This window comes from Echiichthys vipera (genome assembly GCF_963691815.1).
Source record: "Echiichthys vipera genome assembly, chromosome: 6".
NCBI classification, from domain to species: Eukaryota; Metazoa; Chordata; class Actinopteri; order Perciformes; family Trachinidae; genus Echiichthys; species Echiichthys vipera.
The window spans coordinates 6,238,323-6,255,632 of NC_139831.1; the positions used below are offsets into that span (position 1 = coordinate 6,238,323).

A 17,310-nucleotide genomic window follows, 5' to 3' on the forward strand; every position below is an offset into this window, starting at 1 on the left:
TCGGCGCGTCACACAGTTCACTGCTGATGTCAGGCAGTTCAATTGTTTGCTTAAGTCATTTGTGGTAGATTTCCTCACGCAAAGGTATTTTAGAATTACCTCTGAAACAGAAACTAGAATTACCGCCTCATGGTTGTGTGCCTCTGCCAACCAGCCAACCAGTCCCTGTTTATACCCATGCCTGTCCAGGCTTCCATAATATATGTAGTGGACGTATTAAGTGTATTTTTGCGGCAAAACGTTGACGGTTCACACACACATCTTCAACCCACACAGCACAGAAGATCTCAACCAGGGGTGCCCAATGCAGGGCCGCTGTCCTGCATGTTTTAGGTTTCTCCCTGCTCTAACACACCTGAGTCTAACAGTTTTCAAACCTGTCACAGGCATCAGCTGTTTGATAACGAGCGCGTGATTAGAGTCAGGTGTGTTACAGCAGGGAAAACCTAAAAACATACAGGGCAGTGGCTCTCCAGGGCCGGAACTGGGCAACCCTGAACAGTTTTAAGATCAGTGTCACCAATTCAGTACCTGACCAAATGTCTCTTCTGTTCCTGAGTTATGGCGTCGAATAAAGGACAGAAACATTATGATAACACAGTGAAGCTGACCTTTGACCTTTTGGATATAAAATGTCATCACTTCATCATTTAATCCTACTAGATATTTGTGTGAAATATTGTCACAGTGACTTTTGACCTTTGACCTCCAAAATCGAATCTGTTTATCTTTGAGTTTGAGTCGACATTTGTGCCAAATTTGAAGAAAATCTCTCCAGACATTCCTCAGATACCGTGTTCACGAGAATAAAACTCCGGCGCGGAGAAATAAAGTCGTGATCCTAAACAAATGAAGCTATTCCGGTTTTACCATCCCATCATGTCTTCAGTTCACGGGAACAAAACAACTAGACTATAAGTCGCCCTACCAACTGTACACTGGACGCACAAAGATACGATTTGCAACAACGGATTCATCTCAAAAGTTTTGGAATTTGTTTCAATTTGTTTGCCACAATGGATAAAATGCTAATTAATTACTGCATTTTCATCAGTTTACCTACGATAAACTGTATGTTTTTTTTAAATCCAGTTACAACGTGCACACTTTAACCACTCAAAAGCTGCACTACTGATATTATTCCCAATATTGGATTATTATTGTTTTGCATGTGCGTTATACGTTTCTTTTTAATAATGGAAAATAAGCATCTGCACTCAGATCTGTGCAAAAACCTTTTTAATTTAGAAAGTTTTCGGGTCAGAGACCTTCTTCAAGGGAAGACGATGTAGCGACAGTGATTCTTTTTATTACATTACCAGTAAGTATTAAAAATGTATCATCATCTTACATTTACTGTTGCGGTTACAACAATACTACAGTTATTTGTTCAAAAATAAAATATCAGACCTGGTATAGTTGATTTAAATTTATTCATTTGTTGTTACTCTTGAATATTCAGATTAAAAACTATAATATTGAGACAAGCTGGAGTTATTACGACTTCATATCACCCAAGTCTTCACTGCGGGCCACTAAACAGTGTTACCGGAGCAGTGGAGTTTACAGATCCATCACAAATCCATCAGAAACTATTCACCGGGTGCTCTTGTTAAATGGTAAAGTGCCTGTAGTTGAACTCCACATGAAGCTCTTCCACTATTTGTAAATGTTTTTGTGTTTTCATGTCGCCTGTAATATTTATCCTGACAATCAGACGGTTCCAGACATGCAGAATTTTCTGAGTTCAAGTTAACTCTGCTGCAGCAGCACCACTCCTCTGGGCAGTCGTGAGTTCAGTGTCTCGGTCAAGGGCATTTTCAACAGAGAGGCCACAGAGAGTGTCACTTTCCCACCCACGTCTTCCTAAATAGTCCTGAGATTCAACCCTTTTTTTAAAACTCCAGGCTACGGCAAACACAACTGAACATATTCTGAAGTACGTGTAGAAAAAACACTGGTTAGGAAGCTACCGTACGACCTGCAGCATAGGAACCCTTTCATTCACCTTCTTTACTTGCTCTTTATGAATTTAGCTGTTGTGTTTTCTGCTTTGATGATTTTTAATGTCATTTGTGTCACTCTTTATGATATTTGATGTATTTTCTTTTTGTATTTCGGTGGTGACATGTTTTCATACACATCCCTTGAGGTTTTTCTTTGTGTCACTGCACAGATTTGAGTTCTTTTCTCCCCTCTCCTCCCGCTGTTTTTTTTTCCCCTCTCTCTTTTGTGCAAATAAATTAAACCTAATGGCTGCAATACCATTAGGAATAGCGCGTGCCTGTGTGTAACCCTGCAAACATGCATGTGGAGTCGTAGGAAAAAAACAAAAGAGGAGGCAAACCAAGCTGATGCTTACAGGTACCTGACTGGAGAGGCTGAAGTTGGTGGCGGGGCTGCGTTTCTTGCTGGCGGTGGTGCCGGCGCTGTTAGCGCTGCTGGCTGAGTTCTTCCGTTTCCTCCTCTTCGTGGTGGTCTGTCGGGCAGGCTCAGCTTTGGCGCGACCAACAAAGAGAAACAGAGGAAGGAGAACATAATGCATACAGACGGAGACACGGTGTAGGGGTGTGTGCTGTGTGGAGTGTGTGTTAAAGGTCATACAGTAGAGACGCTCGGACAGACAGCATCATATGTGGAGACACAAAGGCGTGCAGAGGAAACTGTGTTAAATGCCTGTATACATGCACACACACAGACACGTTACACAGGCAAGAGCCACTGGTCGACACTAATCCATGTTTTGTTTTCTTCAGAGCATCGACATCTCCCAAGACATGCACTAGTATGAAAGAAGCCCAGTTTCATTTGCATAAATGCTCAACAATGGACCCTGATACTCAACGTAATGTAAATTTGTTAATGATTTCAGCGCTGCACCGACTGCGATGCTCCTCAATAGCATGAGCCAGATTAAAACTGCTCTGCTGAGGCAGAAAGCACATTCCTGTTTGTCTTACTGAAGATGTAATTACACTGTTGCATTACTATAGATTTGATTTGCTGAGCATGAGTGTTTTTGTTCAAATCATTATGTTTTAGCCCGTGCTTGAGGAATATGCCATTACATGCATAAATCAGGCATATGTGACCTGTATTTGTTATATCACAGGTATTGGTGCTATTTTGAAACATGCAAATGACACAAAAATGTACTTCATGGTGCTCCAGTAAGCAATTAAAATGCTTCTTACTCGTGAGACTACAGGCGGTGTAAGAGGAAAGATACCTTTTTTGTGATTTGTGGGAAATATTTCCGTTTTGAAGTTCTGTGGGTGTCCAGCTGAAACCGGAACCAAAATCAGTTTCATTTTATTCGGGTTCAACAATCTTTTGAACAGTTGGAGACAGAACGAGACCAGAGAAGACAACAGAGAAAACAGGAAGAGAAATAACTTTTCATGCCACTGGGAAACTTGTGCTTCGATGAAAAGATGTTTTTCCAATTATGAGCTTTATCCATATAATTCCTGAAGGTCGTTATTATCAAAAATACATAAAGCACTGACACAGGTTAAATAGAGATCTCTGTGTTTCTAGTATTTACAAAAATATTCTATGTAGTACATCATTTATGAATACATGGTTTTTCAATTCCTGACTACATTTGTTTGACAAGTAATTCCTTTTAATCTCGAGGGAGACAAGAAAACACTGCTGTGATCTTCAAACAGATGTCTGAAAATTAAAATACATTTTTCAAGGTTCTTACTAATCACGCCGAGGGAGATGCTTTTCTCATTCATTTACAACAAGCAGCAACTCAAATGTGAACCTATAAATCAGAGGCAAAACAATAGGGGGATTTTCTTTATCAGTATCTTTTCTCTTTTGATTCCTGACTTTGACAGACGTGCGTAAAAAAAGCAGGCCTATTGTCAGAGACAATCATTTCTGTTATCCGACTGGTTTCCTTCGATGCTGGACCGGTGACGCACTAAAATCACTTCCATTTCCACCAAAAGGACTTATCAGAGCATAAATGCGCCTGTGGCTTCCTTCCTGGTGAAATCCCAACCAGTTTCCCTAGCTGGAGAAGAATTACAGGAAAAAGGGGAATAACACGCCACCAATGAGGGAAACCGCATTTCCAGCTCAACTGCAAACTTCACACAAACGTCACGTGAAAATATAGACAGATGGCATGAAATGACCCTGAAAAACACACTGGGGATGCCTGACTTAAAGGCATAGTTCTGATTTTTAGAAATGGGGTTGTATGAGGTACTTTGGTGTGCAGTAAAAAAACCTCAATATAATTTAAAGTGTATGCTATGATTAGAATATTTGTACTGCTTTACCTTGCCATCAGACAGTTCTCTGCTCTAGTCAAAGCCACCAGACTCCATTGCCAAAAACAGTTTTGTTAGTTCCTGACCCTTTAAAACACCGAAGTCACACAATCACACAATCAAACTAACCAATTGAGGCAGCGTTAGACCACCAACTCCAGTGTTCTATGAAGTAAAATGACTGTTTTTGTCAATGGAGTCTGGTGGCATCGACGAGAGCATAGATAAGGACTTCAGTTCCCCATACGTAAATTTACACAGGGCTTTCTGACGGCAAGGTAAAGCTGCGAAAATATTCTAAATTAATTAATTAATATTAATGTGGGCCTTTTTTAAAATAGCTGCCGTGTCTGTGCTCCTCAAAGAAGTCAAAAATTAAACCCAATAAGTCTATAAATCTGCATATTCTACCAAACTCGAATAAGCTGTTTCTCATAAATCACACATGAAATTAAACTGTTTCCCCCTGTAGGATTTCCTATCAACCTTTCTTTCCATGTGCACAATTAACCGTCAATACAACAGGTCTTTTTTTTCCCTCATCAGACTTTATATTCATAAAATGCTTTCCATGTTTTTTTTTATTTCCTTTCTTTGAAGAACGTCGCTGACACTGGGGAGCCGCTGGCCGGGGAGCTGGATCTGCTAGTCTGATTACAGCCGGCACTCTTAATTAAAGTTACACAGGTCTGAGTCAAAGGCTTTTTGACTGGTGTTGGTTTTTAAAGACATCTCGTCACGCCTCGCTATGCATTGCTGTAATTTGCAGCCACTCCGTTGTGTCCAAAAAAAAAAAAAACTCAGCTTACTCTTTCTCTCCAGCTTAAGACGGCACAGCCAATTTAAGCCTGGTACTTTTCAGAAACCGCCCTTAAAACATCAATCATGGAGAGCTGAGAAGCCCGCTAAGACTGGCGAGGTTGAGATTCAAGAGGCAACCCTGAGTTCTGATTAATTTCACATACCTGACAGGCAAAACATATTTAAGGGATTAAGACATATAATGGCAAATTTGGAAACATAAATGATGCAATAAAAACACAGTCGGAGAAAATACATTCCTATTCGTACAGAGTGAGTGATAGTGCAGAATGAAAAGCTGTTTTTTTAAGGAAGGTTAAGTCAGTTAAACCTCAGCAGAAGAAACGATTAACTATATCCACAACATGTTACAAGATATAAATGATTTTCTGCCATCGTTTGATGCCATTTTGGACAAGAACTCTTTATTCCTGTTGGCCTGTTCAGAGAAACACAATTTGACTGAAGATCTGCAGGACAGCAAAGATAAGTGCTTTAGCAGTAGGTAGTAGGTAGTTACCTGGTGGGGCTACCATTCGCTGCCATTTTTGAAAGAGGCATGTCTTGAGACAGTCCCGGGGGCTGAGGTTGTAGGTCTTGTGCCTTGACATGAGCTCCTGCATGGGCTCCAGGATGACACACAACTGCTGACACGACAGGACAGACAACACGTTCAGTTAAAGCAGATTTATTCACACGTTTGATGAGAGAACAGTGTCCGTTCACGGCTGCAGCCTCTTATCAAGGGAAAGAAAAACAACTTCCATAAAAACAGTGTTTGCTGCTCAATTAATCACCCACAGACTGACTGTGAGTGATTAATTTAGCCGTAAATCGACGTTTTATAGACACTATTAATAAAGTACCTTTAAAAAACAGGTTTTATTGTCAAGAGCTTTGGAAAGAAGACGGATAGAGAGAAAAAAGATAGGCAGGACGATACGTTTTGATATAAGCAGCCTCGGCTGAGCTGTTTACAACTCACAGCAACACGTGTATGACACATTCATGCGTCAATACACACACAGTTGATAACACAGAACGGTCCCTTGTTCCCACACTGAACTCCAACAATATGCTCCAGTTAAAAGACTTTAAGTACAATGTTCAGTCTGGAGAAAACTGTAAATCTCTGGTGATCAGCAGCGAGAGGAACCAGGGGTCAGCCTGTCATCTTAAATACATCAGGCTTAGTTTATCCAGATAACATCTGGATAACATTACTGGTCAGTCTTCCCTTCTTTAATAGCAGAAACCATCCAAATGCTTGTTGGACAGTTATTGGAGGGTTACAGTGCTGGACCAATCACAGAGGATCAACCTTCAGGCAACCTGCCCACAATTTTCCCCCCAAACTGGATAAAAAGTTTGTTTTTCTTCCTGACTTTTCTCCATCTTTAAATATTGAATCATTGCACTCACCTCTCCCAGTCCCAGACACCCGCAATATCTTTTGTTTATTAAATTATCATGACCAGCATAAGGTTCTGAGATGCTTTCCTATGATATTTTGCATTGCGTCCTGTACAAGTCTGTATTAATCTGTTATGGCAGGAAGTTTTTAACCTGAATGCCAATGTTCAAATGCAGATTTTAATTAACAGCTGCACTTAAAAAAGTATGGTACTCACAAGCATGAGTCACGTTGTTTGGCTGACATAATGTTGTGAGGGGCTGATAGTAGCTTACTGCAGATGTATCAGTATCTGTGTTCATGTCGGCTGATAAATAACAAGAAATTGCAGTGGAGAAAAAACAACCTAGGTTTAAAGTGATTTCAGAAGCATGTTTCTGCGACAGAGGAAGCTGCAGTTTCAGGACCACAGTCTAAGGTTCACATTTATAGGACCCTAGCTTTCTGGGTAGATGCTATAATGTAATTACCGTAACCAGACCCCGTCTTTTAACCTAACTTTAACCTTTCATAGCTAGTTATCTGCTGACTAAAGCGTTGATGCTGGCCCAGTATGCCAGTTCTGTTCAGTAAATAGTCCTGAAACTGCAGCTTATTCTATTGCAGGAAGATATTGTAGAGCAATTTAGGAAATAGTGTCAACATTACAAGATTGGTCCACAGTAAAACTGTAAAACAAACCATTCTTTAAAACAGCAACAACAACAACAACAACAATAATAACCCAGATTGGGACCCAGGAATCTGTATCAGGGTTGTTTATGTTAAAAAATACTATTGGCCAATATAGTGTTATCAGATTTTTAAATATCAGCTGGGCTATAGTATACTATAATTTGTGTTATTATTCTTTATATCACATTCTGGGCTGTTCAATAGACTATTGACCTCATCCTGTACCCTGCACTGTGCAATATGCCTGTACTATGGTCACTTCTGTTTTTGCACGATTTAGTCCTATTTACTCATATTTATTCACTCCATATTATATTATTACAAAAACAAACAAACAAAACAAAACTGCACTATATCATCTGTTGTTGCTGTGACAAAAGAATTTCCCCGTCTGCGGGACATGAAAGGTTTTCTGATTCTGATTCTGAAAAATCTAACGACCAAGTCAAGTTCTCATGATTAAATGACAAAATATTACAGTCAGAATCGGCATCAGCGTAACACTGCTTGGGTTGACTCAGAATTGGTGTCATATAGCCATTTACAGTATTTATTCTTTATCTAAATGGTCAGAAATTGACACAGGACTATTTTCATTCAAGCTCAAAAGTTTACTATAGCGGTCACCATATCGTTAATCCCATATCGGTCAGGTCCTACAAAATTATAATCTAGATTTTCATCATCCAGAAAAAAAACGAGCTGTATCCGATGCTCCTATCAGGAAAACTTAATCAGGAAAACCCTTTTATTCAAACATAAAAAGTTTTTTTTTGTTCTAACATTGCTACAGCTGAGGTTTGGTTTAAGTTGAAGCCCAAAAGGGACTTGGTTAGGGTTAAAATAATTACTTGTTTAAGGTCAGGAAACACTTGTGGTCATTGTTAAAAGAAAACCACGCTTGTGTCAAAGAAGAACATATTAGAAACACATATCGTAACTGGCCCCTGACCCTACAAAGCTGCGGTATGGCTGATACGGCAATCAGTTGTTGTAGTCGCTGTTTCCCAATCAGAGTGTGTTGTAAGGTCAAAAACGACCAGAGTAAAAGTAGGTGTGGGTTTACTAACTTGCTCAAGGGCGCTTTGACAGTCCTTACAGAGACAAAGGAGACTTCTAATTATTCCCTGCATGCTCAAATGATCCCATTTGACCTTCAGCATTCCCACCATCCCATACGTTCCTGCTGTCAATGCTAATCAACATACTCAACCTGTCTCCAGCCCTCCTGTACAGCAGGAAAACTTTGAAGGAGACTGCGTGTCATGTACTGTATCTACTGCTACTTACTACTATGTGTTAAGCAGGTGCGGAGGCTTTTGTGCAAATCACCTGACAACACCAGGAAAGGCTTGCAGAAATGTTTTAGCATGATGGATAGAGCTGTTTACAGCTACATAAATATAGTAAGGGCTGTTCCCTGTGTTATGATGGCATTGTTTTGATGCCATGCAGCTCGAGGTAAAGTGAACATCCCTGTAGCAGACTAATCCCATGTTCTCCTCTGATAGTTCCCTCCTGACACAGTAATATCCCTCACCAGCTCAGCCAACAAGCCCTGGCTCTCAGCCTGAAAACAAGGGCTATTTTCAGGCTGAATGGTAGGAAGCCGGCAGCTCCAATACATGGAAAGGCTTAAATACTCCAAATGAAAAAGAGAGAGAGAGAGAGAGAGAAAGAGTGTGTATGTTTGTGAGAGTTAGAGAAAGGCCGGTTGTAACCCCTTAGCCAGGAAACGTCAGTCTCTTTTGGAGGGACTGATAAATGCTGGGAAAGGCCTTTTCCCGAAGACACATCATTGCCAGTTAAACGTGAGGAAAGGGTGGATTTTACTTTGACATCCTTGGATAACAGCTGGGGAAAATATCATTTGCAAAGTGTGTTATTTGAAAAATAACAGTGGCTTCACAGCAGTGCAATCCAATCTGGGGATGGGGATGAATCCAGAGGAGTCGTGAGATGATTTGGGGGTAAAAGGTATTTTCCTGACCTTTCTGTAATCTTTGCTTTGTTTTTACTGGCAAATTTTTACGTCTTCAAGTCTCCAAATGATAAATCGTCTTTTAATCAATGAGGGGTCGTGAGTGGACATTGATTTGTTTTAAGGGTCACAAAAGGGCTAAAAAGGTTGGGAACAACTGCTTCACAGGACACTATGAAATCTCAATGAAACACTGAATCATCAAAAACTGGACCTTTAATTCCTACTTCTGTCTTCTTGATGCTCTTTAAACTGTCAATCTCTGTAAACTCCCGTGCTTAAAATGCAAATTCAATACAATAAATTACATTGTTTTTAAACTAGAGACATAATCAATGTAGTTCATGGTGTTTTCTTTATTACTGCAATGAAAGAAAACCTCAGACAAAGGTTAAATTTCCTCGTTTTCATTTAAAATACGACCTTTTTGCGCTTTGGGAAAGTTAATAATTTAGCAAAACACACAAGGATTTATGTGAAATTAGACCACTGAGGCAATGCAAGTCATTTCCACAAACTCCCCTTTCTTCAAAAGCAAAGCCGGGTCTATTTAGACGCAAACAACTTCCATTTAAAAGCATGTTGTCAGCAAACAGTGAACACGGAATGGTCCTTGTTTCACTGTGTTGCGTTTGCTAAGCACTGACCATCTGACTCACTGAAATGAAGGATGAACACAAGCTAAATCTTTTAGTGTGTAATTACAGATACTTGAATTATGTGCTTTTTCTTTTCCTTTCAGCTGCATTACAGTTGTTTTTTTATATAGAAAACCATTGTTATAGGAAAACAAAAACTGCCACCCTGCTTCCTCTTCCTCTCTGTGTCTTTCTTCGCTCGGTTATTATAAGCAGCAGAGGTGCCGTTGCCTGATTCGCGCGCCATTTCACAATTATGAGTCTCAACAGGGAGCGTTCATTAATGTTATGCTAATTTTCTGTATCCAATTAATTCTTCTCTCTTCCCATCTCTCTCGCGCTCGCTCTTGTTCTCCCATTTGGAAATCGTAGCTGTCAGTCAACTGTGGCGTCGGAAAACACACAAACAAAACCCTGTGAAATAATCACTAATGTATTCAGCCTGCTTAGACTTCCTATTTCCGTAAATGATATTGCCGCGGTCAGATAGAAAAAACACGTATATGCAGGGAGTAAAGAAGAAATAAGTGCTGGTATTTTTGTTTTGATGCCGTGCACTCTTGAAATTATAGACCCGGGTATTCAAACGCTTGAGTCATAAAACGTGTTCAGCACATTAATAACAGCATAAGCTTTCAATTCCAGTAAGACAGAGAAAAATTGTAACATTAACAGTCGCGATATGACCTTAAACAAAGTAAAGCGTTAATATGAAAAAGTAGAAAAGCACATCTTATTCAAACTGGAATATTCAAACACTGATATACATGTTAAATAAAACATTACTGACTTCTTTTTTTTTTTACAGGTAATGTTATCATGCCAGGGAGCATAACAACATGACACAATGTGAATATTCTCCGTGATAAAAACACATTTACGCCGTCTAGACACATAAGTATAAACAACATGAATTACTTCATTTAAAAATGGATGAGAATTGTTCCTCCGTGGGCATTAAAGTGTGAGATGAGAACAAAAACAAAAGCAGAATGACAATCATAGACATTGTCACACACACGCACACACACGCACACACGCACACACGCATACACACACACACACACACACACACACACGCACACACACACACAAACACACACACACACACACGCACGCACACACACACGCGCATAAGCACACACGCACACAAGCACACACGAAAACACAAACACACACACACACACACAGTGAGTCCTTACCCTGAGGTAGTTGAGGGTGAAGTTGGTCAAGCCCATGCGAGTGATGTTTTTGGACAGTTGTTCCAGCACCTGAGGGTCTTGTGCCTGTAGTTAGCAGCAGAAAAATGAAAATGAAGGACAAATGCATATATAAGATATATATATATATATATATATATATATATATATATATATATATTTGTGCATCTTTATTTTGTTATGTTTCCATTCAACCGACTACGAATAAACTAATTATCAACAGGCAATTAGGCTAATTGGCATTCATCAGATAATGCACATTCAACACATTCACACCCTCGAGTCATAAATGCAACTACTTAACACCGTTATCGCCGTTGTGCCATATAGCTGAATTGAAGTATTTCAGGCCTTCATTTCACACTATTGTCAAACTGTGAGGCTAATTAATCAATATTATTTTGTCATTCCATTTAAATCTCCACGCATTTTCAATTTCATATCTTTTACTGGATTTGATGATGTTGCTCAGCGTATGTATGTAGGGTCTGGGCAGCAGGGAAATGAGTTTGATAAAGTGAAGTTGCCGGGCGTGTTCCTAACAATTCCTGCCGTTTAAATATTAGTTTAAACGAGTATGTTAGAAAACTGTCAGGAAACAGTCACAAATGAGCACAATTCAATCTGAGCGCTTAAACGCTGTCAGGAAAAAATACTGCGTTTATCATTAGAACTGGAAATTTTTAATCATATATTTTAATAACCAAATCCTATTTTAAATATATCTGAAATGTGTAGCACTCTGCATGCACTGTGAACACTGGAAATGATCCTTCAAAACATGACAACTTACTAAATAAAAGTCGGGAAACATTTATGGAAAACAATATTCTTCAAGAAAAGAAATCTTTCAACAACGCGGCTGAAGATTTTAACAACATTTTTTATCGTGTGAACACAATTTACAGAGCGAACAGGCTATCCAAACTACGACTCAACGCTTATTTAACCCACCATCGTGATATTCAAATCGTGCACATGCCTTGAAAAAAGTGTGCACAACCTGCATGTGTAACCCACCCTTTCATTCTATATATTGTGCTTTTTGTTTTTGTAATGTGAGTGCAATGCAGTCCAGGTGACGGTCGCATCATTCACATAAAAGATGAAAAACTGACCATCATCAGCACTGAATAGAAGAAGAAGAATTACTTTATTTATCCCGCAACGGGGAAATTGAATTTTTTCACTCTTATTATTAATCATGTTACACACACAGGCCCGAAATACAGACACATGCACAAACAGGACCTATACAAGTAATTAAGGAGAGATGTCAGAGCGAGGGGGCTGCCAGTGATCGGCGCCCTGAGCAGTTGGGGGTTCGGTGCCTTGCTCAACAGCACCTCGGCAGTGCCCAGGAGATAAACTGGCACCTCTCCAGCCACCAGTCCACGCTCCATACAAGCAACCCTACGGTTCCCAGCCAAGTCACCTATGGACTGAGCTACTGCCGCCCCAATACATTAATTCACTGTAAAATAGAAAACTAATGGAAACCTTATGACTATACAGTTTGTGTAGGAGTAAAGAATACATCTGAAATAAGAACAAAGCAAAGAAATAGCAATTATAGGATGACATCTGATTGGGAAAAAAACTTCTTTTCACTAAGCTTGTTTGCTCCAAGAATAAGCAGTCGAATCAAAAAAAAAAGCTGTAGGTATTGACAGAGCAAAACATAGCCCAGACTGAGGAGAAGCAGTGAGCACGCTCGCATTCACAGCCTCATGAAAAATGCATAATTCCATCTCCAGTCGCGTCTCTGTGTTGAGAGAGTCAAGAGGGAAGCGAAAGAGTTCTTCTGTACCGTCAGCAGACCAACGCGAGTGACGGGAGGACTGAATTAGTGTGCATTATTTGGCCGACGGCGGGTCGAGAATCTGAATTTCTTTCCTCATCGAGTAGAATTAGTCAAAACGCACTTTACAGGAATCCGACTTGGCAGCGCCGCTTCAGCCGTGTATCAACAATTTGTGGAGTAACAGGAAAAATGCTGGCACATATGGTGCAGGGATGACACAAACACTGGGTTCAAGAGGCCGAAAGCACACAATCGACTGAGTACAAACGCTACGAAAACACACTCAGAATTGGAGATGTGTGGCAACGGTCCAAATAAGATGTGTAAACAGTGAAGGAGCCCTACAGTTCATTAAAACCTAATGTGAGAGAAGTGCGGATGCAATGCAATGTACCTTTAATCACAATTTGGATGAACTATTTCACAGGAAATATTTCTCTTTTTATATATATTTACATACAAAAAAAAGTGAGCTCATAAAATATGACCCATTGTTATGGATTAACTGCTTACTTGGTAAATGGTCCTCTGACTACTCAATGCGCTTTCACACTACTTGCCCCATTCACCCGTTCACACAGACATTCACACTGATGGCAGTAAAACACATATTAATTACATACCATCTGATCTAATTCACACCACAATCACACACCCATGCGCAGCACGGGGAACAATTCAGGCCCAAGGACACTGCGACATGCGGACCAAGGGAGCTGGGGATCGAACCGTCGATCTCTCGAATGGAGGATGACCCACTCTGACACTGAACCACAGCTCAACTACTCAACTATTGTATAGTGAAGTTAAAATTCGACCCAGTAAAATACAGCTCCACATTAATGCAACAGTAGTAATAATCATCAATACCAATCAAAATTAGATTAAGGATTTTTTTAAAAGAAAATTTAACTGATCTTGGACCAACTAGATATTAAAATGTTTTTTTGATCACTTATAACTGCGCTGTATTGGGTGAGAATGATGAGTACTTTTATTTTTAATAAGAAAAGTACATTTTTCTGCACGTCCGTCTGTACTTTCACTTGAATAAGATTATGAATGTAGGGCATTTACTTGTATTTGAGTATTCTTGAGTTGTGGTATTGTTCCTTTAACTTAGTCCACCACTGCTTCTTTATGGATAATAAAGTTAAACTTGAAACAAACACCAACAAAAGGTTTGTGAAGGAACTTAACAATGAAATGTTTCACTGCTGGCTGCCAACACGCATCACGGAAGCCATCGTCAGGACAACATGAAAAATGTGTCTAATTAAAAACAAAAAGATTGACAAATTTGTTCCTGACTTTGAGTTTCTGAAGTCAGCATCTAGTGGGCGTTAATGGAACTGCAGGAACAAACACTCGCTCTGTTCTCATCATGGGAAGTAATTCCTTTGGTTCAGTTTAAGTTGAAATAAGCAACTTGTTTTTTACAGTATTTAGAAGAAGAAGAAGAAGAATTCCTTTATTTGTCCCACAACGGGGAAATTCCATTTTATTATGATTTTTCATTTTACACAAAAACACACAGGCCCGAAATACACACACATGCACAGACAGGACCTTTACATGCAATTAATGGAGAGATGTTAGAGCGAGGGGGCTGCCAGTGACCGGCGCCCCGAGCAGTTGGGGGTTCGGTGCCTTGCTCAACAGCACCTCGGCAGTGCCCAGGAGATGAACTGGCACCTCTCCAGCTACCAGTCCACGCTCCATTCATGGTCCACACAGGGACTCGACCCTCCGGTTCCCAGCCAAGTCACCTATGGACTGAGCTACTGCCGCCCCATTTACACTATGTTCTTATACTTGTTCTAAAGTTTGTGACCTTCTACTTCAATAATATTTATTGTTTGATACCATTTCCATCACTAAACACACATCTAGCATCTACAAACTATCACACTAATATTAAGTACAAGCTGTTCCTTTACAAAGTGCTTCAAATCTAAAACAAGATCAAACTTCATTGCTTTTCCCAACAGTTCCTCATGAGCAAAAACAAAATGGTAAATGGACTTGTACTTATAAAGCGCCTTTCTAGTCTTCTGACTACTCAAGGCGCTTTCACAGTGTTTGTCACATTCACCCATTCAAACTGATGGCAGTGGACATCTACAGACCATCTAATCTAACCATTCACACCACATTCACACACCCATGCACAGCACTGGGAGCAATTTGGGGTTCAGTGTCTTGCCCAAGGACACTTCGACATGCGGAGCTGGGGATCGAACTGCCGATCTCTCGAATGGGGGACGACCCACTCTGCAGTCACCATCAGTAGTTCAGCTCACATCAAAAGCTGTGCCTTCCACGACGGCTACATCTGAACCGCAGTTCCAACGTTCCTGTTCTGACTCCCGTGTGTCAGTATGTGCTTTCATTAGTCCAGGCAACGATCAAAAGAGTGAACTCGCACTCAAATCACGGTAGATCTGGCCAGGACTCACGATTCTCCGCAATATCCCACTCTCCAGGAATTAGTGTGAATACCCAGAGGGGCCAATTTATTGGCGAATGAAATTCATGTGAAGATTTGGCCAAAAAATAAGCTGGCTCTACAGACTGAACTGCCTCTTACGCACACCTTTAGGTCCATAGGGGTAAATGGAAAATAGCTGGAATGAATCTGGTTTTATTCATCAATCAAAAGGGTGGACCTGGATGTATAGGAACTGTATTGCATATCCCTCGAAAAGGAAAACCCATGTAAGAGGAATATAAGCTTTAGTTTTTTTTGGCATTTTCTTACTAAAGCCCTTTTCAGACATGGGATACGTAACATTGCTGGCTTCATCTATCTGTTAAAATCATAGCTTATGTCATTCAGACGTCGGTGACTTTTATTTAAATGCTCCCTACGGCTTTTTCCAAACGTGACATTTACAGAGAGAGAGAGCTGCGAGTTGAAAAGTTTAACGATATGAAGGAAGAAAGGTGTTTTCTGTTCTCACGCAGGCTGCATCACTTATTTTGCAGTTGGATTTTTAATTTATGACGATCTTTGACGATGGACACCCGCCATGACTCCCCTCTAGTGAATGTCCTAGGAAGTTTTCTCATCAGTTTCAACCATTATTAGGTTGCAAACTCTGCAGCCTGTCTTATAAATTCCAACCTTAAGTTGGGAATTTCGGTTTGCTCAAAATATGTATTTAAAGCCTTTTGGTGGCATTTCATTGAAAGGAGACACATTTTGCTCATTTTCAGGTTAATAGTTGTATTTTGGGTTTCTACAAGGACATTTTTATGTTATTTTTCTCATACTGTCTGATTATACTTGTATTCACCCTCTGTCTGAAACTTACTGTCTCTTTAAGAAGAAGAATTACTTTATTTATCCCGCAACGGGAAATTCAATTTTTTTCACTCTGTTATTACACATGTTACACACACACAGGCCCGAAATACACACACATGCACAGACAGGACCTATACATGCAATTAAGGAGAGATGTCAGGGCGAGGGGGCTGCCAGTGACCAGCGCGACGAGCAGTTGGGGGTTTGATGCCTTGCTCAACAGCACCTTGGCAATGCCCAGGAGATGAACTGGCACCTCTCCAGCCACCAGTCCACGCTCCATTCATGGGCCACACAGGGACTTGAACCGGCGACACTCCAGTTCCCATCCAAGTCACCTATGGACTGAGCTACTACCCACCCCCGCTTTTTATTCATTTATTTATTTATTTTTTAAGACTCCCGACAGAAAAAGCCCAGTCTGCTCTGATTGGTCAGTGTTTCCGGGGCTGTGAGAATGACTGTAACGGTGCTGTAGCAGCCCTTTTTACCTATATAACGTATAGTGTAGTTGTGACATCAGAACCGTACAGGAAGTCCTGACGGCTCATTTAAAGGCACAGTCTCTGAATACAAGCTGTGTGCATTTCTCTGTCGGCTGAGCATATTGATACTTTCACAGTATTTATTCAGCACCTCTACCTGATTTATAATCAAGAAGACATGGAAATCTTTCTTTTTACAATATGGGACATTTAAACATAAAGTTGAAAATATAAGGTCTCACCTAACAACAGGAGGTCGGCTTTGATTTTCTTTGAGTATGGGAGACGATACTAGGGAACATATTTCTTAATTAAGCAAACAGGACCTTCATGTAATTGTCCTTTCTGCATTCAATCTTGTGCTGCTGTACTCTTTAGGTTAATCAAACAGCATCCAAGTGTAGCAGATATGTTATTCGTTTTAACCTTGTAGGATTGCCGTCACGACTCGGGTGCTTAATCAGACATGAGACCAACATGTAAAAGAAGAGCATCTCTGAAAGAGGCTTAAGAGAGTTTCACAACCACAGTGTCCTTGAAAAATATAAAATAATCCCTGTATAGCACTGGGGCCAATGTGAATATGCACTCAGTTCCCAGTTCAACACTGTAGGTACACCAGGTTAGAGAAATGCAGTGCGATACAACAGTTCTGTAATAACACCTCCTGTCGGGAAAGTTACGATGTTC

General features: G+C 40.3%; 1 protein-coding gene across 2 annotated transcripts in view; it reads right to left on the reverse strand.

The window, feature by feature from the left end:
* ldb2a (LIM domain binding 2a) overlaps positions 1–17,310 on the reverse strand; it is a 97,848-nt gene that overhangs the window by 6,709 nt on the left and 73,829 nt on the right. The window contains exons 5-8 of one of the 2 annotated variants that reach the window (XM_083915479.1): positions 11,004–11,087; positions 5,614–5,737; positions 3,230–3,283; positions 2,369–2,496 (exon numbers count right to left, since the gene is read on the reverse strand). In XM_083915479.1, coding sequence (XP_083771605.1) covers positions 2,369–2,496; positions 3,230–3,283; positions 5,614–5,737; positions 11,004–11,087 — 390 coding nt within the window. Of the gene's footprint in view, positions 1–2,362; positions 2,509–3,229; positions 3,284–5,613; positions 5,738–11,003; positions 11,088–17,310 lie in introns of both variants that reach the window. The other variant, XM_083915478.1, reaches the window with a different exon arrangement.